Genomic DNA, 23,362 nt, shown 5'->3' on the forward strand with positions numbered 1-23,362 from the left:
GACAAATTATCCAGGAAGAAATGGAAATAGCTGTGAAGAAGATGAATGGGGGAAAGCCCCAGGACCTGAAGTTATCAGTGGACATAACAGCAGCAGATCCAGTGGGAATGTAGTGGCTGTATAGAGTACTATCAAGAGTGTGGAGAAATAGTACAATACTGGGTGACTGGAGAAGAGGAGACATTGTTCCCAACTTTAAAAAAGGCAATAAAAGCCTTTGTAAAAACTACAGAGGAATAGCCCTTATGAGTCACACAGCTAAGATTTTTGAAAGAATTTTACTAAATCGAATAAGTGAAACAATAAAAAAGGAGCTGAGTGAAGGATAGCATGGGTTTAGGAAAGGAAGATGCACAATTTACCTGATATTTTCTATCTGTCAACAGATTGAAAAAAGTTGGGAGTATAACAAAAGGGTGATAATGATTTTTACAGACATAAAAAAGGCATATGACTCAGTTAAAAGGGAAAGACTCTGGGAAGAAATGAAGATAGATATAGAAGATGGATACATTAATGTAATAAAGACAATGTACAGAGGACACAACAGTAGAATTAGAACACCATTGGGGAACTCTGAATACTTCGAAATAAGACAAGGACTTAAACAAGGAAGTATTCTATCTCCTGGACTTTTTAATGTTGTAATGGAGGGAATGAATAGGGCAGTTGAAGATATAGTAAAAGAAAAAGACGAAGTTGATTTTTGTAGAAGATGTGGTAATATGGGGTGATAAAGAGGTAGATGTACAGTTACAACTTTATGTGTGGAAGGAAATAATGAAGAGGTATGGATTAAAAATAAAGGTAAGAGTGAAGTAATTGTATTTGGAAGAGACAAAGGGATCAACAGGAATATTACTTTGAATGGAGAACCCCCTCAAAGTGGTAGATAGTTTCATTTATTTAGGGAGTGAAATATCTAGTGATGGAAAATAACCAACGAAATTACAGAAGGAAGGCAATTTCTATCAAACAATAAAACACCCGATTTGGAATAAGGAAGTATCAGAAAAAGCAAAACTCCTTATACATAAGGGTTATTACTTCCCTATTGTCAACCTATGGAGGAGAAACATGGACAGTGATGAAAGGACTGGAGCAGCCTGCAGGCAGGGGAAATGAAATTAAGTATTTCTCAGAGCAGTTAAGGGAAAAACAAGATTGGACAGCGTAAGTAATGTAGATATAGAAAGGACCTTAAACAAGTAAGTACAGGAGAAGAAATTGAAAAAGGAGATTAGGATGATACGAGCATGTTAAGAGGATGTGTGGGCAGATACTCCCCAAAATTATGGAAGAACTAAAGATGGATGGAAAAAGACCTAGATGGCACCCAAGAACATGGTGGAAAACGGGAGTGATTCAGCCTGGAGAATAAACAGAAGTCGCAAGAGGGGCGTGTATGTCAAATAACAGTATTTTTTGCAAAAATCATGAAGAAGCACTGAGGTGTTGGTGGGAGCATTATCATGATGCAATTTCCAAGAGTGGTTTTGACAGTTCTGGTCATTTTCTTCCGACTGCTTCATGCAAACTGCTTTTAACTTCCAGGTAGTATTCCTTACTGATCATATAATCACAAGACAGGAACACATGATGCAGTATGTCATTGTAATCCAAAAAAACTGTGAAACTGAAGTACTTCAATGTGCGATCAAACATGACAACTTTTTTGGCCTTTGTCCTTCAGGCAGTTTCCATTGGGACAGTTGGTGATTTTCCATAACAATTTTTACTTTTCCACATTGTCTTCTCAGATCTCTTTGAACCGTTTATACCACCCAAACTCTCGTCTTACGGTAGTTTCACCAAAGCCAAAGTTAACATTGCATAAATGGCATTGCACTTTATTCAATTTTCAGGCAAAATTTAATGCAAATTCTTTGGTCCATCTTTTTCTAAAGTAAAAATACACCAAGCACCCAAAAACATGTGTAACCTTTTCAACTGTCAACAATAAACTAAACATTCAAAACAGCTGAAAACGTCAACATGTATCACAAACATGTTTAACAACAACATAAAGTTGAAAATCTGATTATAATGCCTATGAAATTAAAAAATTCCCACTTATTTTTGATCACACCTCATTTACTATGAAAATAATTCCTGAAAACCTCTCACAAACAGAAATTATTCTTTTGGTTAAAATCTTACTGTTTTGATGAGTTTGACAGCTGAGACATTTGGCACTTTAAACATGGTAACTATACACTTAATGAAGCACCAAGTTTGCTCTACTTTTTTCACTGTCTTTGGACATTTCACAAATACAGCGTTAATGTTTTTATTTCATTTAACTGAAAGTTAACGGGTACATGAACTACAATAAACTTCAAACTCTAAAGAAAAGATTAGAAGTTTGCAATTAAATTCAGGTATCAGCCCTCTTTTCCACTTCTTTAGCAAGCACAGAGAGTAACTTTCTTACCGCAGCATCCACGTTGGCTGGACTTTCATCGTTGGGATCGGCTAACATCGATATAACTGATATTAGAATTGTTTCTACTGTATGAACGGGCAGCCACCGTTCCGAGGCTTTCTCGTAACCCCACTTATCGTCACCAGGCTCGTGTAAGATTGATATACAAACATCACCGTTCTTCTCGACTAGAACAAAAGAGTCACCAATTAACACTTTACAACAGACTACACAGCAATATCATCAAAATATGATGGTTATGTTAATCAGAAACAGTACATAAAATCTTTGCACTGAACATTGTGTCAACTTCTACATTTGTGGATGTAGAAACAAACTCAGTTGGCCAAGTTTATATCCAATTTTCTGTTCAGTTTCAATCTGGACGTGTGCTCTTATCTTCTACGTATTCTACATTTGGTCCAGTACCTTTTGTTCACAAACTTGCCTTCCACAGACAATGCAGAGTGTCATCTACTAGTGATTTTTTGTGTGAAATATTTCCCCTTCAGCTATATTCTTCACTGTGTTGGTTAGTTTAAATTCAATTAATTTTTGAAGTTTGTATAACACACAAAACAAATGACTTACCACCTTCTAGTCAGAGAAATAAGGAGGAAGTACAGATTTAAGAAAATCTGCACATTGACTCTTCGAAGCGTGTAGCCTCATTAATACTAATTCTTCAACGAAATTGCTGACACTATCTACATCAGACATTATGTACATGGAAAGGTATGACAATTATTAGGTTATATTTATACAAACAGAAATCTTCTCAAAGTCGATATGTAAGGGACATGTCTAACTAAAATGCATGAACATAGTAACAAACAGCTGAAACATTAAGTAGCATATACCCAAGCACTTTTACACAGTGTAAAAATGCACCTGCATGAAATAAAAACCAAACAAATGCAATACATTACCAAACTTCAATAACCCAACTTAAGCACAAGTGAAACAAGTGTGGTGTCACCTAATGAAATCTCAGAACTATTAGCCGTGGTGCTTCCCTAGCCCTGTCTCAGAAAAAAAACGAGTAATGATGGCCAGTGGTTTTTATATTCATACAGAACTATGCATTATTCTGGTATAACTGCCTGCTCAAACAATGATGCTGTCATTAAAACAGCTGCATACCACACACACAGAAAATTTTTTATATTAATTAAATCCAACACACATGATCTCCACATTCAATTTTGCAGGACCTATTACACAAATGCCACTGGCCTAAGAAAAAAAAAGGCGGTATCTTAAGAGAATCCTGTAAATGGTCAACAAGTCACTATCTTTCACTGACAAAGTGCACAGTAATTGAAAATGACATTCCAAATGACTGAAGGAAATAGTATATTTATGCTTATACAAATCAAGTGACTACTATAATTTTATTTTACTATTTATGCGATGGTGTACTTAACTTTATTAATAATTTTTGGTGTAAATAATTTGAGAAAATTTGTTTATAGCTGCATGAAGTCAAGGATTTTAGGTTTACTGATATTTATGCATTAAGGGCACATTATAACCATTTAAGCAGGAGAAAAATTACTTTTTAGGAAATTTTATTATTTTCTGATCTCCTTAATAGCACAAAACCTTTGAATCAGCAGATTTTTTCTTAGTATCAGTACATATTTCAGATATGAACACTGTAAAGTTGAGGATAATTTGGCAGTTAAGTTTGATATTTGCAACAATAAAAATAATTTATAATCATTCATCACAAGGATACAGTGAGTCCACTCTACCTTGGTGTAACTCCAAGCATGATAATTTCTTTTCCCATTACAGCAATTAGTTACACTTCCAATTCATCCATGTGCTATGGCCTAAGAATATAAAAGCAAAACAAAACTGCAGGTATACTATATCCAGTTCCACTTACTGCTACAATATGGGACCACCTTCTAGGGACAGTCAACTCTTAGCATTAATGGTTTTAGAATGGAAAAAAGAGCTCTAAGAATAATTTGTGGCCTCAAATACAGAGTGTCTTAAATTACACTTTACTGGACACTTTACTGGACTTTGTTTTCTGAATGTTCCCAGCTTATTCGTATCTTTTCATTAGAGCCTACTTCTTGTAAATAGGCAAATTACAACAGAACAAGAATATGAACTGCTACTGTATCTGTGGGAAATCATACTAAACCACCTATACTGTCTGAACAGGCCTCTGAAGGCCCAACAGTACTAACCAACCACTGTATCGTCCTCAGCCTATTGCCGTCAGTGGATGCACACAGCTCTCTGGCTGTTGCCAGTTCTTGTGACTGGAGCTGCTACTTATCAAGTTAGCTCCTTAGCCTCACAAGGGCCAAGTGCACCCTACTTACCAATAGCACTCACTAGCCCGGACAGTCACTCATCCAAGTGCTAACCAAGCCAACAGTGCTTAACTTTGGTGATCTGACAGGAACCAATTTTACCACTGCAGCAAGGCCACTGGCAAGGGCAATCACACATCAAACATATTTTACAACAACATCCTATCACAGAAGCATATTAACACTGACATCACAGCATACAAGGAGATACCAGAGGAAATAATTTCTACATATTCAATATTTAAAATGACACTATGGCATCTCTAATAACACACTGTTACCAGTCTATAAAACAATTTCCAAATATATGAAGGGTGTTAATTTGATTGTAAGAATAGGTACCTAATTTATATTAGGCAGAATTTTGATGAAACTGCATATTACCGTAACTATTTTGACCAGCCCAGAAACAGTAGCTGATAAACTGATTATATGACTATCTACTTAGTGTCACTTCTTTCGTTGAGATACTAAATATAACTTCTCATTTTGATGTAAATGTGTCCCATTTACAAGGTGGCAATCATGGCAGCAATTGCGAGTAAGGGGTGGTACAGGAAAATCGACAATGAGTTCATTTTATCAATACTAAGCTTTAAAGAGGAATATTTTTAATGTGCACACAAAATAACCGAGAATATAAATTGCTTACACAGGCAAAAGTACATCACTCATTCCATTCGGTATCGCAAGAAAACTTGGAGATTGAAATATATTTCATGTGATCTCTACCTTCCACTGATCTAAACTGATGGTATCTAAGCAGGCTTACCACAAGTTTTCCCAAGTGAAATTCCCTGCTATTTCCCTGATTTTCAGGCAAGTTTTAGCATCTTTCCCTGACATATTTAGTGATCAAGGGTAAATTAAGATCTAAGTTGACAATATGTCTTTGCAGCAACAGTACAAAAGACAATAGTGCGAATGAGGAAATATCTTTAAACTTGAAAACAGATGGTGTTTCCTTATGTCAGAAAAACTTAAGTACAAACATCAACGTCTTTTGTAATGAACTGTTTTTAGGTGGAGAAAGCAACCCAAAACAGTATGTGCATTTCATTAAGATCACTGATATTTTATTTCAATAAAACTAAACATTTTGTGAGAAAAATGCACATTTCATTGGAGTTGACAGATTTAAAACCTTCACTGATTTCAGAAATAACCTCAGAAAAAAATTAGGCCTCTAGAAAAGTGTAAGACAGGGAAGAATTATGTAAGCCAACACTGTAGGTGACCACCAATAAAATGTTGGTTCTATTATGCGAGTTATTACCCACTGTTGGGTTCAAATTAATGATATGGTTATAATAGAAGGAAACATTCCACGAAGGAAAAATATATCTAAAAACAAAGATGATGTGACTTACCAAATGAAAGTGCTGGCAGGTCGACAGACACACAAACGAACACAAACACACACAAAATTCAAGCTTTCGCAACAAACTGTTGCCTCATCAGGAAAGAGGGAAGGAGAGGGAAAGACGAAAGGATGTGGGTTTTAAGGGAGAGGGTAAGGAGTCATTCCAGTCCCGGGAGCGGAAAGACTTACCTTAGGGGGAAAAAAGGACGGGTACACACTCGCGCACACACACACATATCTATCCACACATATACAGACACAAGCAGACATATTTAAAGACAAAGAGTTTGGGCAGAGATGTCAGTCGAGGCAGAAGTGCAGAGGCAAAGATGTTGTTGAATGACAGGTGAGGTATGAGTGGCGGCTACTTGAAATTAGCGGAGATTGAGGCCTGGTGGATAACGGGAAGAGAGGATATATTGAAGAGCAAGTTCCCATCTCCGGAGTTCGGATAGGTTGGTGTTAGTAGGAAGTATCCAGATAACCGGGACGGTGTAACACTGCGCCAAGATGTGCTGGTCGTGCACCAAGGCATGTTTAGCCACAGGGTGATCCTCATTACCAACAAACACTGTCTGCCTGTGTCCATTCATGCGAATGGACAGTTTGTTGCTGGTCATTCCCACATAGAATGCATCACAGTTTAGGCAGGTCAGTTGGTAGATCACGTGGGTGCTTTCACACGTGGCTCTGCCTTTGATTGTGTACACCTTCCGGGTTACAGGACTGGAGTAGGTGGTGGTGGGAGGGTGCATGGGACAGGTTTTACACCGGGGGCGGTTACAAGGGTAGGAGCCAGAGGGTAGGGAAGGTTTGAGGATTTCATAGGGATGAACTAAGAGGTTACGAAGGTAACCTCTTAGTTCATCTCTATGAAATCCCCAAACCACCTTCCCTACCCTCTGGCTCCTACCCTTGTAACCGCCCCCGGTGTAAAACCTGTCCCATGCACCCTCCCACCACCACCTACTCCAGTCCTGTAACCCGGAAGGTGTACACAATCAAAGGCAGAGCCACGTGTGAAAGCACCCACATGATCTACCAACTGACCTGCCTACACTGTGATGCATTCTATGTAGGAATGACCAGCAACAAACTGTCCATTCGCATGAATGGACACAGGCAGACAGTGTTTGTTGGTAATGAGGATCACCCTGTGGCTAAACATGCCTTGGTGCACGACCAGCACATCTTGGCACAGTGTTATACCGTCCGGGTTATCTGGATACTTCCTACTAACACCAACCTATCCGAACTCCGGAGATGGGAACTTGCCCTTCAATATATCCTCTCTTCCCGTTATCCACCAGGCCTCAATCTCCGCTAATTTCAAGTTGCCGCCACTCATACCTCACCTGTCATTCAACAACATCTTTGCCTCTGCACTTCTGCCTCGACTGACATCTCTGCCCAAACTCTGTCTTTAAATATGTCTGCTTGTGTCTGTATATGTTTGGATGGATATGTTTGTGTGTGCGCGTGAGTGTGTACCCGTCCTTTTGTCCCCCTAAGGTAAGTCTTTCCGCTCCCGGGACTGGAATGACTCCTTACCCTCTTCCTTAAAACCCACATCCTTTCGTCTTTCCCTCTCCTTCCCTCTTTCCTGATGAGGCAACAGTTTGTTGCAAAAACTTGAATTTTGTGTGTATGTTTGTGTTTGTTTGTGTGTCTGTCGACCTGCCAGCACTCTCATTTGGTTTAAGTCACATCATCTTTGTTTTTAGATATATTATTACCCACTGTGTTATATTTATTATTTTACAGGTATTTTGTGATTTTTCTTTCAAGAAATATACGAGTACATAGCATACAAAACCCAGCGACTGACAATTTTCTTCTTATTGTCCGTACTTTCTAACATATAAACTACTTTTTAAGAGCCAAAATGTACTAGAACAAGTAAAATGTTTATAAAACACCACACCATGTTGTACAAGATTCTTATGGTGAGACAGTCGCAATTCTTGAGATCCAACGTCCATGGTCTCTGGCCTGCTGAAGAACACCAGTTGTGGGTCCATGGATAAACCATGAAAATCCGCTGCATTACGACACAGACCTGGCCTGCTGGGAGATTGGTGAGACTTGATCCGACGGGCAGGGCCTGCACACTAGTGGGAACTAAATGGTGCCAGATTGGCGGGCCTGATCCATTACAGATATCAGCAGAAACGGCCTGTGGTTTTGACCTGTCACAAATCACCTTGTGTGGCCAGCTATTCATGAGACACAGACAACAAGTTTAAATGAGACCAAGGTGATCCAGTTGATGCAAAAGATAACTTGTTCAAGTACTCTGAGAATGAATAATAATGAGGATAGATAACAACTTACCGTAAAGACGATTGCTGAGCTGCAGATAGGTACATAGGAAAGAATTAGATTAGATAGATTAGATTAGTTTTTGGTTCCATAAATCCGTGTTGAGGAGATCCTCTCACACCCAAATATTCAGCCATAGCTTCAGAAAACCAAAATGCCACACATTGACACAATCACTCGGACACAACCCACGCAGCACACATGACCATCGTCATTGGCCACTGCATCTACAGTCTGAGAATCAGATCCAAACAAACCATCCCTCATGCTTCCCTGCCTCTTGTCAGCAGCTGCTAGGCTAGAAGCAAGAAGTTGTGCCTGCACTGACTTCAAGCTAAATGGGGTGGTAGGAAGGGGTGAAGCAGTAGTAATGAGGGAGTGGTGAAGGGGTGCATGTACTAAGCTGCACCTAGTCAATGACAAATGCCCGACACCTCAGTAAACAAACTATTTCAATTACTGGGACAAAAATGAGATTCTCAGTTTTTTTTTCTTTTTTTTCCAAATGTCCCTAATATTTCTCTGATTTACCTGTCATGTTTGAAATTCCCTGATTTCCAGAACTTGTGGCAACCCTGCTAATTTCATAACTAACAACAGCTCCAAGGACAACATACCGCAATGAAGTAACAGGACATGAAGTAATGTTTAGTCTCATTTTCCTAAAGCACATATTACGATCACTTTACGTGTATCTAGCTTTTAAGGACACTACTAGCCATCACCAGGTACCTATGTATGACACAGCAAAATGCAATACCTGCCATTTAACTAAGACATTAACAACAACACTGAATGTAGAATGTAATCTATGTGCATTTAAAATTTTATTCCAGAACCGGAAACAAAGTGAGTCAAATGTTGGAAAATTTAACACTTCAGTGATTAAATACAAGTATCCAGGTGCTCTATAGTGTTATTAATGTAGAAACATTTGTGGATACAGGAGTCACCCAAAAGCTACCACTGAGTACTCTGACAGCTATGATGAAATGTAAACATATCTGATGATCAAGGCCAGAAGGAAGGAATGGCTATTGGCTGACTGGTTGCCACTGACCATGTACATTGGAATAGCCACCATACTCAAAACCCTTTTCCACTACAAACTACTTAAAAATAAACCTTTCTTCAGCATTAGTCGAAACGACAATGCTTGCATCATGGAATTCTCTTAGTTGTTAAAAATGTATGTTCCAATAATCAACCATTCACATATTTATTGAAGGATATGGACCACACTGAATGTACAATCTTATTGTGTCTGTAGGATTAAAATATACTGAGCATGCTTGTGCAGATGACGAGTGACACCATCAACCTCCACATCAGAATATGAAAGTTCTGAGTGGAAGGGCCAAAACCATCTGAACAGTATGGTTTCCCTGAACTACGCAGATTTAAACTTTCTGACATCCTTTCCGAGTCCATCAAATCACATGGACAAACTCCATAAGCAATCTCAAACCTTCCTCCCCTGTTGATTACTAGTGTTATTCACTCATCTGTTTTAATCCCCCACTCCCCATTTCATGTTTACCCACTTACGTTCATTTTTATTGGCCCCCACAGAAGTACTATTCTCTAACACAAAACTTTCCTGCCAGTGATTCCGTGTTACATTTTAAGTTTTCTTTGACACTTGCATAATACTTAACATTGACCTCTGCATATGAATCATGAGGAAGAACGCCGGCCATGTGAAAAATCTGTACACTTAGAATGCTGATATTTTCTGAATACTTCTGATAGAGGTTAAGAAGGGGGCCTTTCTGGGAGTATTTTCTAAAAATTTGCAAAATGGGGACACATACCGTGCTTCACAAATTATTCCTTCTTTGCTATATTTGTCAGTAACAAGCAGATGTGATGCGAGTGAGTCGCAGTGAAACAATCTATATGTGCAGGACCAAGTTTGAGATATATCGCACACAAAGGAGCCCACTCAAAAACTCCTTAATATTTTATTTAAAAAAACAAAAATCATGAATTTCTCTGAACAGTATTAACTTTTAATTAATACTATTGGGCCAAAGTATCATTTGCAATTTATTTTACATTTTTCATTGGAAAAACACAGCTTCGACCAACATACCTCAAAGAGTTACCATTGGTTTGGGGGGTAAAAGCACGTTTGGTAGTTTTTCTTTGTAGGTCTCTATGCCAGCACGAAATTTTAGAAACCCTTTCTTTGTGGATGAACTCAGTTTATTGACATTCACACACACACACACACAATGTATTTCTTGAGCAAGACTATGTACTCCATGAGCGAAGCACATCACATTAACCAAATTGAGGCTTTTCCTGCTTTGATCACATAGGGAGCAGCATCTAAAACACAAACACCCTTTCATCTGCAGAAGATTCCGGAAATATTTTTGTAATACCCCCATTCACTAGTGTGGCAATCATAGAATGACTTACTTTATCAAGTTCTTTGCAGGCTGCTAAATAAGAAGGAGGCTCCTCTTTTAAAGCACCAATAATTAAATTGGCAATTTAAAGGCCACAAGTGTATGTACTTTTGTCAACTGAAATCCAGATAGTGCTGTCCATCTAGTTCATTGCTTATTTCTTCCAGAACATTTACATAAATTGCAGTATGTAACTTTTACACAATGTTTGTTTATCTAGTATATTTTGAATTATGCAATATTTGTGCAGGAAGCCTTTGAGGACAGGGTTTGTGAAGAGGAATATTGCTTGCAATGAATGCTTCACATACATCTATGTTAAACCGATCGTCACTAGTTTTTAGGTAAAATATAAAATAACCAGTGAAAAGGAGCCAAATATGCAAATGCATATAATCCAGCCTCTAGTCATTACCATCTGACTGTATACGTGGCCACAATTTGAAACAGAAGACAGTCGACAGGAGTTCTGAATCGTGCCAATGTGTAATGAAACTAACTAGGCAAGAAGTCTTCGTATCACTAAAAAAATAGAAATGATTACTGCATATTTAATTATGAATTCTGAAACAAAATGCACCATTAAATTTTCACTAATGGTAGTAAGTAAATTTTATATTCTACATTATACATATAGTATCTGTTTCTTTGAGTGTAAAAAGGGAGCTGCAATTATAACAGTACCTCTAAAAAATTTTACCATGCCTGAAATAATAAGCAAACACTAGGGTACGAATCACATTCTGTGGTAACTTTAATCAGTGCCTACAAGTGACATGATTAGAAAAATAAATGTATTTCTGTGGAAGAAAGAATGGTGATTCTCCACTGGATAGATTCACATTTTGGATTGCGAGTTCAATTACTGAAGGACCTATATCAAAAAAGCGAGGCAGCCTGGTTCCATGGCAAAAAAAGTGTGAATACATTTGGCCATCAGCATATGATGGTTTGTCCAAACTCATTGCGGGGTGGTTTGTTAGCACGAGTGTCAAGAACGCCACTTGATGGCAACATACTGAAAGAAAAGGGGCTTCAGTTTGTTGCAGAAATGGGTTATCACAAACTTCACAGCACTGAATTGTTGGATCAGTCTATTTAAAACTAATCAGAACATTGTCTACAGCCAGCTGTGTGGTGAAAGTTTAAGTGTTAATAATGGAATTGTGAACCAATGGAAAAACAAACTGCAATATATCTTTAAAGATTATGTCCTAAAAATATTTTTAATGTAGACGAAAATGGTCTTTTTATAACACACTACCAAGTAATATCATACATCTTAAAGGTGATAAATGCCACAGTGGGAAACTGAGGGTAACTGTTTCAATTGAGCTTAATGCTGACAGATGTGAAAAATCACCACCTTCGGTAATTGGTAAACTCAAAAAGCCAACACGTTTAAAAAATGTGAATGACTAATTATGACTCCAACAGCACTGCATGGATGACCAATTCCATCTTCACATCCACCATGCAAGCACTGGATGCTAAAATGAGAGCAAAAATAGGAAAATAATGCTGCTACTTGACAGATGTCCAGCACACCCTGACAGTCTCCATCTCAGAAATATTAAGTTAGTGTTGCTGCGTTCCAATTGTATGATAGCTTCGACCATTAGATCTGGGAATTATCCGCTCATTTAAATGGAAATATAAAAAAATGCTTGTCCAGAAGGCCGTATTTATGCATGATGTCATGGACATAAAATCAATGACTATCACTTTTGGATGCTATGTATTGTGCAGCCAAAGCAGGGATGGACATGACTAATTACTCCTGTTTCATGACAGCAGGATTTAAGTTCACAGAAAACAAACTGGAACCACTGGAAGATCTGCCAGAGCCTACAGATTTTTCTGTGATAGGCACATTATCTACATTTCAAGAGTATGCCGCATTGATGCTTCGGTCATCACTTCAGAGGTGCAAACAGCTTTATTACCAAACATTTTGAAGAAGGGAAGATAAAGATGCTTGGTGAAGAGGATGATCAAGAATCAGTTGGGCCAAGCAACAGAGATGCCATGGAAGCTATCAACATTTTGAGGCAGTACATTAGTAGGGCATCTGGTGGTACTGATTTGTTTTGATGCTTTGTATATTGTGTAGAGTAAGTAAAGGTAACTGCTATTAGGTAGAAATAAAAACAAGTTCAGATTTTTTAAAATTAGGCAAAATTTAAATTGTTTTAATTTCATATTTTGAACAACACAAAGAGAATGACAGTACAAGTAATTTATTTTCATTTGTTTTCCTATATTTTACACTTTCCTGCATTTAACACTTTTTTATGTCAATCAACTGAAAAGTATAACAAGGGAGAATTACAGTATATCATATGAAAACGATACAGACAATATTGTCCAAATATGCACACTGATACTGCTCTAACACAGAAGAAGTACCTTCAATACCGAGGGCAAATATTTTCACGATTTCAGAGTGCATATTTAACACTAATTTTTAGAAACTGAAAACCAGTATTTTAATTTTGTTAGCAATAATGACTAGGCATGCAAGATAGTATATAATTTATGTTAATTGCTACTCACTGTTTGGATGCCATATTTCTGTGATAAATTTCATACGGGGTGGCCGCAGTGGATATTCCTTTGGGAAATGAAGGTGTGCTTTGAAAAAACCACCTTCGCTGAAAATCAAAACATACATTTTTTTAATGAAAAAAATCGAATAAAAGATCAAACCACTGTCAAAATTAATTTTAAAATAAACGAGATGAACTATTTAAGTACTTTTAATGAGACGAAAATTAACTATCATGTGGTACTGGAATTTGCCGCTGGGAAAAGAAAATAGAACACGGAATGCAGGAAACAGAATGGGAACCCGCAAAAATTTCACTTGACACAATTTAGTGTTTGAAAATGCTTCTAAGAATTGTGAAACAATTGAGTCTTCAGGCTTCCCTGGTTGGTCTGCTGACAGAGCCATATACTCATCTTAAAAGGAGGTTGTATACAAGATGATCTGGAGGAAATTCAACTTTTCAGTCAGATTGCGTAATGATAAGACAGGATTTTAAAAAACAGGTTTTCAACGGCAAAGTTTTTCTAGAAGCAGGTGTGGACTCTTAAGTATTACATACATAAAATGTGAGGCCATACTGACCCTACAATTTATCTTAGAAGATAACCTGAAGAAAGTCAAACTTAAATTTATAGCTTTTGTACACTGGAATAGACTGACATTCTGAAGATAGCAGGGCTTAAATTCAGGGAGCAAAAGGTTATCTACAACTTGCACAGAAATTAGACAACAGCTATGAGTAAGGACATGAAAGGAAGGCAGTAGCAAAGAAGGAAGTGAGGACGAGTTCTAGCTCCAACCTCCCCTGACCCCTGTAATTCAATCTACACACAGAGCAAGCTGCAGATGAAATCAAGGAGAAATTTGGAAAAGGAATTTAAATTCAGAAACAAGAAATTAAAATTAAAAAATAAATATGCAACAGGTAGACTAGTGTGGTTACACAGAGCAAACTAGTCTCTGGACTGAAGCAGAAGCAGCAATTTAAAAAAAAACTACTCCTGAAGAGGCCCTGAAGGCCCAACAGTACTGACCGACCACCATGTCATCAGCAGCAATTACTGGTATTATATTATAGTGACCTAATATTTTTGTTGGCAATGGTCTCTTGTTTCTCAGCAATGATCTTTTGTAAAAAGTTTTACAAATTAAGCTCTCCAGGAAAGAGTTCTATTCCTCAACTCTGCAATTGTGTATGAACTCGAACCATCAAATTAAACTAATTTTCAGTTGTAAGCACTTTTGTAAAATCAAGTCAGTAGTTGTGCAACAAGCAAATTATGAACACAGGGGTTATAAGAGGGTCATTCCATGTCCAATTACACACTTCTTGTCACTCATCTCAGATTTTTATGAAACTTTGCACGTTTGCCGGTACTTTTAACATAAGAACTTGTACAAAATATTTTTGTTCTCTGACAAACTTTTGTATATCTAATTTTAAATGTAGTGATATTCCGATAACTGGCTTTACAAGTGTGTAAGTGCAAAATAGTACTTATCTACATAAATGCCTGTAACTCAGGTTTGCTTTTGATTTGGAGTTTTTCACAAGTTAAGAGAAGCACATACTTAACAGACATGAATTAGTTAAGCAGTAAAGTTACAAAGAACAATAAAGTTAGTATTTGTCACTTTCCAATTAGTATTTGTCACTTTCCAATTACCAGAAGAGTACAGACACATTGAAAAAGGCTTATAATTTTTCCAACCTGGTGGGAACTTATAATTGGTCTTAAATAATTCCCAAGACAGTACACATAGTAATAAAATAAAATAACTAATGGGTTTTCTATGAATGGACACACAAATCAAATTGCGATACTTTGTGAATGGGGGGGGGGATTCTAAGTAAAATTATCCACACCTGACACCCACTGCTTCATATTATTTATGGTGGAGGGCACTAAACAGCTATATCATCAGCACCCTTGCATTAATGTTATACCAAAGAAGATTTTCACAATCTATAGAAGAAGGTCAATAAATCAGAAAACTACGTTCGAGCCCACCACTCTCGGAAATGTCCAAGTGTTGGTCATTTGGTTATGGATGGAATCTGGGTCTGGGGCCATGTCTCGTGAAGAGGTAAGAGCTTGTAAGAATTCCCATTCAGTGAATGGTTCATTATAGGGCACCACACTGTGCAGGGTGAAACAGAGGGGCATCTGTTCAACTATGTGTTTCTCCCGGAGAGAGGTAGCAGGGTAGGAAAAGGACACAAATGTTGTCTGTGTCTGGACAGCAGACTGTTGCTGGTGGCCCAGAAGGCTATGGAGCTTTGACCAAACCTGCTATGGAAAGGCATACATCCTCAGGGAGGAAACAGCACTCCCAGCACTGCTTTTTACTTTGCTTAATAAGGTAATAATCCTTAACGCAGAGAAGCTTTAAAGTGAGGAGGTTGGTCTGGGAAGAATGTCTTAAATCGCTGCAGCGCCTGTTGGCAGTCCTGAACAGCAACTGCTACATCCTCTGTCCACCACAGTACCAGTCGACGATGAGGAGGACCTGTGAATAGGGGGACAGCAGTGCCAGCAGTATGAAGAATAGAGGCAGAGATGCTTTGTATGACCGCATCAACGCAATTCGAGAGGGAGGTGTAACACAGCACGTGTATATAAAGGCCAATTGGATTTGCGGAATGCCCAACATGGGGACCTGTCTGCCTGGAGGCAGCAGAGGAATGATAGAATTACCAGAAAGTGGTCACTGCCACAAAGGTCATCATGGGATGACCAATGCAGGGAAGCCACGTGAGCAGGGGAGGAGATCGTGAGATCGATAGCAGTAAAGTTGCCATGAGCGGCACTGAAGTGAGTAGGGGAACCATCACTGAAGACTAATCGAGATCAGTAATAAGTTAGTCAATTAGGAGACCCCTATGCGATTAAGTGGCCTTCCCGCATGGGGATGCTGGGCACTGAAGTCCCCATGGAGAAGAAACAGGGGCAGGAGTAGGTGTCTTAAGGTAGACAGTTCAGCATAAGGAAGTAGCCCACCTGGAGGGAGGTAGACATTGCGAACAGTTATTGCCAGAGTCGTTTGCACTCTGACCACCATTCCTTCCAGGTTGGTACGTAGGAGGATCAAGTCACTAATGATATTGGAGCGAACAGAAGATGCTACCCTGGCACTAACATGGTTCCGACAGAATGCCTGATAACCACAAAATGTTGGAGAGTGGTCATCACAGAAGTGTTTCTTTAAGAGCAAGACAAGAGTAGGAGGAGACAAGACGTATTTTCGATGGGTGACTATAGTATCTCTTGCAATTCCACTGGATGATCGTGTGGAAAGAGTCCAGTTTGGACATAAAGAAGCCTGGAGGTGGCCATGTCACTCAGTGGTGTCACCGACAATGGAGTGACATCCATAAATAAGATGTCAATACTCAGGTTGAGAGGGGGGGGGGGGGGGGGGAGATTGACTTCTGAGGATGCCCGGGTGCCTTGTCTTGGGACTTACGTTTCTTCTTATTTTCAGAGGTGGAGAAAGTCAGGGCACAGAGGGAGTACAGGCATCTGATAGATCCGGAAGTGAAAGAGAGCAGACGACCTAGGGACACACACACAGTGCATCTCATGGCCGACTTGTAGGAGGCCTCCGCCCTGAAAGACACCTGGGAGAGGGTCCACCTGAGGAGCCTCATCACAGGTACATGCTGAAGAAGAGCACTTCTTTCGCTGGGGAGTGGCTCCCGGTGGGAGGTCGTGGGAACTGAATTGGAGAGGGAGGGGAGAGGGGGACTGAGCTGTGGTAAGGAAGAGGTAGGAAAGGATGTAACAGACAAAAGTTGAAGATACTGGCACTAGATGGAGTGTGACATTTTTGGTGACCCTCAGCATAAGACAGTGATCCAGACTTTTACTCTTGGACCTTCTTTTCTCTCTTGCAAGCTGGGCAATCTGGCGAGTGAGCAGTATGGCGGTCACGACAACTGATACACACAGATGGTGGAACACAGGGGCTTCCGTCATGAAGTGGGTGTCCAGTCACCACAATGAGTGTCCACCATACAGCAGGAAGACATGCCCAAAATGCAAGCACCAAAAGCACCTCCTGGGTGGTGGGATGTACCACTCAAGCCAGAATGAAGGCACTGGTATCGGTGCGGTTGTCTTTGCGACCCTTCTGCACACGTCTAACAAAATGAATGCTTCGTCACTCCTGATTAGCCTGGAGTTCCTCATCAGTTTGCAGGGCGAGGTACCTATGAAAAATCACTCCCTGAACCATATTTAGATACTTTTGAAGAGTCAAGACAATCACAAGCACGAAGAGCTGCAGGTTGGGTGACAGAAGAAGCACGGAACCTGACTGCCTCTTACTAAGAGACTCCACTTCACCAAAATTGTCCTCAATATTATCCATGGCTTTGTGGTGGTGAACATGTCCCCATCCATCCTAGTATAGGCAAGGTAGCAGGGAGTGTTTCATCCCAAGAGGGCGAGCATGGCCCTCCTGCCACAGTGTAGCTAGGAAAGGTAAGGCTGCTGGGTCATATGATGCAGCACTGAATGATCCTTCACCATTCAAAGTGGCTGTTTAAGAATTGCTAATTTTTGCAGTTAGATAAGCTTCATGCACCAAGCATCTGCCCTGATACACCCACTCCAATCTGAGACTCCCCCATGGGTACCACCAAGCCAAAGCAAGGGCTGCCTGGCACAGCAAATGTTGGCGGGAGTTCTGATGCTCCAAGAAGACAAGCAACCACTTGTTGGCACACATGGGGAGGGAACAGCTCAGATATCAGTAGTGTGATCCCTGTGTTTTCAGGGGGCTCAGCCAGATAGGTACATAACAGCCCAAACACACAGAATGACTACACATGCTGATGACCTAGCAGGGTGGAAGGGGGCTACAGTGGAAAAGGAAGATGGGAAGGAATAGGGGAGAGGAATCCACACCACAGATGCTAGGGGAGGAGTTCTTCCCTGAACGGCTAAACTAAAAACAGAAAATTTACACGTGGAGGTCAAACCTTAAGCACGGACCTAAATGCCAAAAAGAATGAAGGAACAGGCAGAAGAAACAAAATTTCAAGCAATATAGGGAACCAGGTGGATAGGCAGGTCAAGATAAATCAGAACACCGAGAGAGAGAAAGGAAGGGGCAACAGGGAAGGTGCGAGGATAGGGAGGGAGAGCAGGTTGAAGGAAATGCAGCCACAGAAAGAAGAATGGACTGCAACAGCTCAGCACCCTGTGTGCACCACACACGAACTCATGAAAGAACCGTGAGCCCCTGGTGGGGGGATTTGGCAAACAGAGTGAGCAGCAATCTGCAGCTGTTTGCTGATGAAGCCACATGTATGGTAAGGTGTTGAGGACTGTAGGAAGAGACAAAATGACTTTAAAAAATTTCCAGTTGGTGTGATGAATGGCAGCTTGCCCTAAATGTTGAAAAATGTAAGTTAATGAGGATGAGTAGGAAGAACAAACCTGTAATGTTCGAACACAGTATTACTAATGTCCAGCTGAGCTTAAGATTGCAAAGTGATAATGAGGTGGAACAACCATGTGAAAACTATGGCAGTAGAGGCAAATGGTCAGTCTGGTTTATTGAGATAATTTTAGGAAAGAGTGGTTAATTTGTAAAGGACACCACATATAGGACATTGATGCGATTACTCTTGAGTACTCTCTAGCATTTGGGATACATACCAGGTCAGATTGAAGGAAGACATGGAAGCAATTCAGAGGAAGGCTGCTAGATTTGTTACTGGTAGGGCCGTACAATACGCAAGTGTTACTCAAATGGTAATCCCTGGAGGGACGGCGACATTCTTTTCAAGAAACACTATTGAAAAAATTTAGAGAACTGGCATTTGAAGCTGACTGCCAAACAATTCTACTGCCGCCAACATACATTGCACGCAAGTACCTCAAAGATAAAATATAAGACATTAGGGCTCATACATATTTTCCCTCGCTCTATTTGCGATTGGAACAGGAGGGGAAATGGCAAGTAGTGATACAGGGTACATCTACATTTACATGGATACTCCTGCAAATCACATTTAAGTGCCTGGGGGGTACCCTCCCACACACCCGTATTGTGGCTTGCGGAGTTTCTATGTAGATGTAGGTGCAGAATGCTATTAAACTATCTGTACAGGGATGGCGCTTATGGTGTTTAAGTACCCTGGGGGCATTCCTTGATAGCTGTGGCTGTATCTTCAGGCCACCACGGCACGGGTGGTTGTCAGGATGAGCTGGAGGAATTGTGTAGCTTTGCTGCTGAAGCACGAATAATAGTATCTTGTACCAATTTGTTGATCACTAACATATTGTGACAATGAAAGGGCCCACCTGGGGGTAGATAAACAGGACATATTGTCATACAAACAGGTATGACACTAATGGCCACAGCCTCTAGTGCAGTGGTAAGGGGCACCTGCTCACTGAAAACAAACATTAACACGATTGGTACAGCAGTGTTTACAGTTTTTCGGAGCAGGAAGGTGTGTTGCTGTAAATCTTGTTTCCTAAATCACTGCCAATTACCGAGTAAGTAGCCATTAATTGGTGGAGTTTGATCAAATTGGAATAGTAGTTGTTACAGTTCCATTGAAGGAGCTGTTTGAGTCAGGTCTGAGAAAGTGGCAAATGGAAAATCTGGATGTAATTACTCCACTACCAGATAGTGGTCCATCTGATTGTGTGATCCATTGTCCGTGTGCATAGATTCTACTGCTGCAGGGCTGGGGAGCAGAACATCCAAAGCCTCAGAAAGTAGCTTATCGTACAGAGTTCAATTTTTGTGAAGATTTCCCCATTTTATCTTCTGGGAGAGAACATGACCGTACTTTTCTTTGGCCTGCAGCCTGTGGCTGCTGGTCCTTGTCTTGAGAGGAGCACACCTTGACATGTGTACTCACTGATGATGCCAGAGGATGACTAGGCATCTCTGGCTGCACTGATGGTGTGAGAAACACTGGTGCTGTAAGTGCAGGGGATGAGGGAGCTGATGTTTCCTCCCCCAATGGTGGGGCACACCCTGGCATACAACCAAGGCCAGGAGATGTCGTGCGAGACCTTGTCATCGTGTGAGGTGTGGAATGTGACAACAGTCGCAAAATTGGAGGCCATAATAGTTGCATGAAGTCTTTCAAACTTCTCCCTTGCTTCTTGGTAAGACAGGTGATCAAGTGTTTTATACTATAATTTTCTTCTCCCTCTTTAACACAGAATTTTAGTGAACGAGGAGAGTGCGGGTCTGGACAGTTGACGCATTGAGGGGCTTGGTCACAAGGGCTGCCCTCAAGGGACACCCGTCCAAGTGCCCTACATATAGCCTCACGAGAACAAGTGAAGGGCATGTGTTCGAAACTTTGGCATTTGAAACACCTCACCGGAGGGTGAAAGTAAGGCCCAACATCACACCTATAAACCATGATCTTAACTTTCTCAGGTAAAATGTTGATGTGAAGGCTAGAACAAAAGCTCCACTGTCCACTATTATCCTTGGGTTCCTTCTGGATGTGGTAAACAAAACAGACTCCACACACCGTGCCAAACTGATCAGTTTGTAGCATTACGTCCTGATGGAAAGTAACACTTTCAATTCCACTGAGCTTGATGTGAGGAGAAATGGTGATTGCTATATCTCTTAACTTTATGCACGCCTGAAGTGACTGATTGGTTGGCAAAAGAGGTTTTGATTAGCAAAGATCCATTTCTTATCTTCTCTGCTGCCACAGCTTCCCCAAACCAATCTCCAATATTTTTAATGAAAAACATTGGCTTTGTTGAAGTGAAAGAGCCACTGTCAGTGTGAGAACAAACCAAGAACTGTCCTCTGTGATTTCTCCTTGCCTGCCTCTAGTCTTGAGGTATGGTCAATGATGGAAATGCTGCAGGATTGTAAACTTCAGCATTAAAATCACTGTTCGTGACTGATGAGACAGCCATGTTGGCACAGCTACTATGAGGTTTGATTTATTTCACTGAGGATCATCCACCCCCACGCCATTCACCCTAATCTGAGGCTCTCCCCATGTGTGCCCCCCCCCCCCCCCCCAATGAAAGGCCACCTGGCACAGTAGCTTTTGCACTGAGTCCCCGTACCCCGAAGTGGACAGGCATCTACTCCTTGGCTGACACAGGAAGGTCACAGCTCAGGCACTGCAGTGCGATCCCTGCGTTGTCAGGGGGCTGCTACTGAGAGGATACATGACAACCTCATCATGACAGACTGTCTACTGCAGTTGATTTCAGATGCAGAGGTAGACCACTTGATTGGTAGGTACAAAAGGTAACAGCAGACAATGGAGAGGTGACGCACCACACTAAGGAGTCCTTCCCCAAATGGCCCGCACTTCGGTAAAATTTGGAAAAGTGAAGGTCAAACCCAAAAAGGGGACCAGAATTTAAAACGCAAAATATGTGCGGGGAAAAGCATTAAAGAAGTGAAAAGCAAAAACCTTCAAAATTCTGAAGAATAGTCACAAGACAAAGGTAAAAAACTTTACCTACTTAGACTTTGTAGTTGTTTTTTTCCGACAGGCAAGGAAGGGCCATGGGTCCACTGCAGGGGGGAGGGATGAGTGAATCAACAGAGCAAGTAACAGACAGGGCATAAGTGGGGTGATAACAATTTGGTGTAATGAAATGCTACAAGAGGAGGGGGAAAAAAAAACTTGGTAGGGTTGGTTGGTTGGTTGGTTTAAAAGAGGGGGAAAAAGACCAAACTACGAGGTCATCAGTCCCTTGTCCCTAATAAAACAATGCCACAAGTGTGAGAATAAAATAGACCAGACATATAACACAAAACGGAAAGAAAGGAAAGACCACTAGAACAAAGGAAAGGCAACAAACACTGAAAGGAACAAAAGAGGACAAGAGAACAACAGAGAGATGCAAGAAACAGTTACAAGAGTAAAACAAGGAAGCCGATTACAGTGGCTGGCTGAGCATGAAAACAAAAAGGAAAAGCCAGTCACCTCCAACACATTAAAACCTTCACCCCAAAAGCACTAGAGTGGAGGACACCGAGGGACAAGGGATAGGCACTAAAACTCAGATTGAATGATAAAACCCACCCTCACGGACGAAACGTAAAACTAAATCAGCCGACAAGGCGTTGTCTGCTAAAATCAATGATAATGAGTCCAGCAACCGTAGAGGAAGTCACAGGGCAGCCAAAAAAGGACATAGCAGAAGAATGTGGGCCACTGTCAATCGGGCACCACACCGACACTGAGGTGTGTCTTCAGGGTGCAGGAGATAGCCGTGGGTCGCCCATGCATGGCCAATGCGGAGCCTGCACAGAACCACAGAGTTTCTTTGAGACACCCTCATCGAGGACTTCCATATGTTCGTGGTCCCCTTAATGGCTCGCAGTTTGTTGTGCATACTGAGATTTTGCCATTCCATCTCCCAAAGCTGAAAAACCTTGTGATGTAATAGCGAACACACGTCAGTTGTGGGGATGCACGTCTCCAGAAGTGTTTTCCATGTAGCCTGTTCAGCCAGCCTGTCAGCAAGTTCATTTCCTGGGATTACAGCAAAGAGCTGCAGGATTGAGTCCTTAAGGCTATGTGAAAGGTCCAGATGAAGCTGCGGCCGAGGAGTACACCATGGAGGCATACGTGAACGGACCGCAAGTAGAGGTGGTGAAGGGAAGGAATCCAGTTCGGAGAGAAGGGACCGCACGCAAACTAATTGTTAGCCCCGACCTGCACTGGCGATAAGGGAGACGGACTGCTGCGGGCGGGAAGAGACAGTAATTCGGATGCTCAGGGTAACTACGAATGTGTGCTGCGTAACTGGCAAGCAGTTGCATACGTCTGATCTGCAATGGAAGGACTAGCCGCACAGTGGTGCACATGGTTGAGTAAATGCAACACTGAAGGCACTGCCGAACCACAAACCACACTCCCATAGTCAATTTGGGATTGGACAAGGGCTCCGTAGAGCTGCAGCAGCTTAGAGCAATCTG

At 40.9% G+C, this 23,362-nt stretch overlaps 1 protein-coding gene across 1 annotated transcript in view; it reads right to left on the minus strand.

Moving 5' to 3' along the window:
- LOC126100154 (ubiquitin-conjugating enzyme E2 G1-like) overlaps window positions 1-23,362 on the minus strand; it is a 54,833-nt gene that overhangs the window by 17,718 nt on the left and 13,753 nt on the right. Inside the window, exons 3-4 of the mRNA XM_049910696.1 lie at window positions 13,420-13,517; window positions 2,435-2,613 (exon numbers count right to left, since the gene is read on the minus strand). Of these exons, the coding sequence (XP_049766653.1) occupies window positions 2,435-2,613; window positions 13,420-13,517 (277 nt within the window). The remainder of the gene's footprint in view (window positions 1-2,434; window positions 2,614-13,419; window positions 13,518-23,362) is intronic.

This window comes from Schistocerca cancellata, chromosome 9, assembly GCF_023864275.1.
Source record: "Schistocerca cancellata isolate TAMUIC-IGC-003103 chromosome 9, iqSchCanc2.1, whole genome shotgun sequence".
In the NCBI taxonomy this organism is placed as follows: Eukaryota; Metazoa; Arthropoda; class Insecta; order Orthoptera; family Acrididae; genus Schistocerca; species Schistocerca cancellata.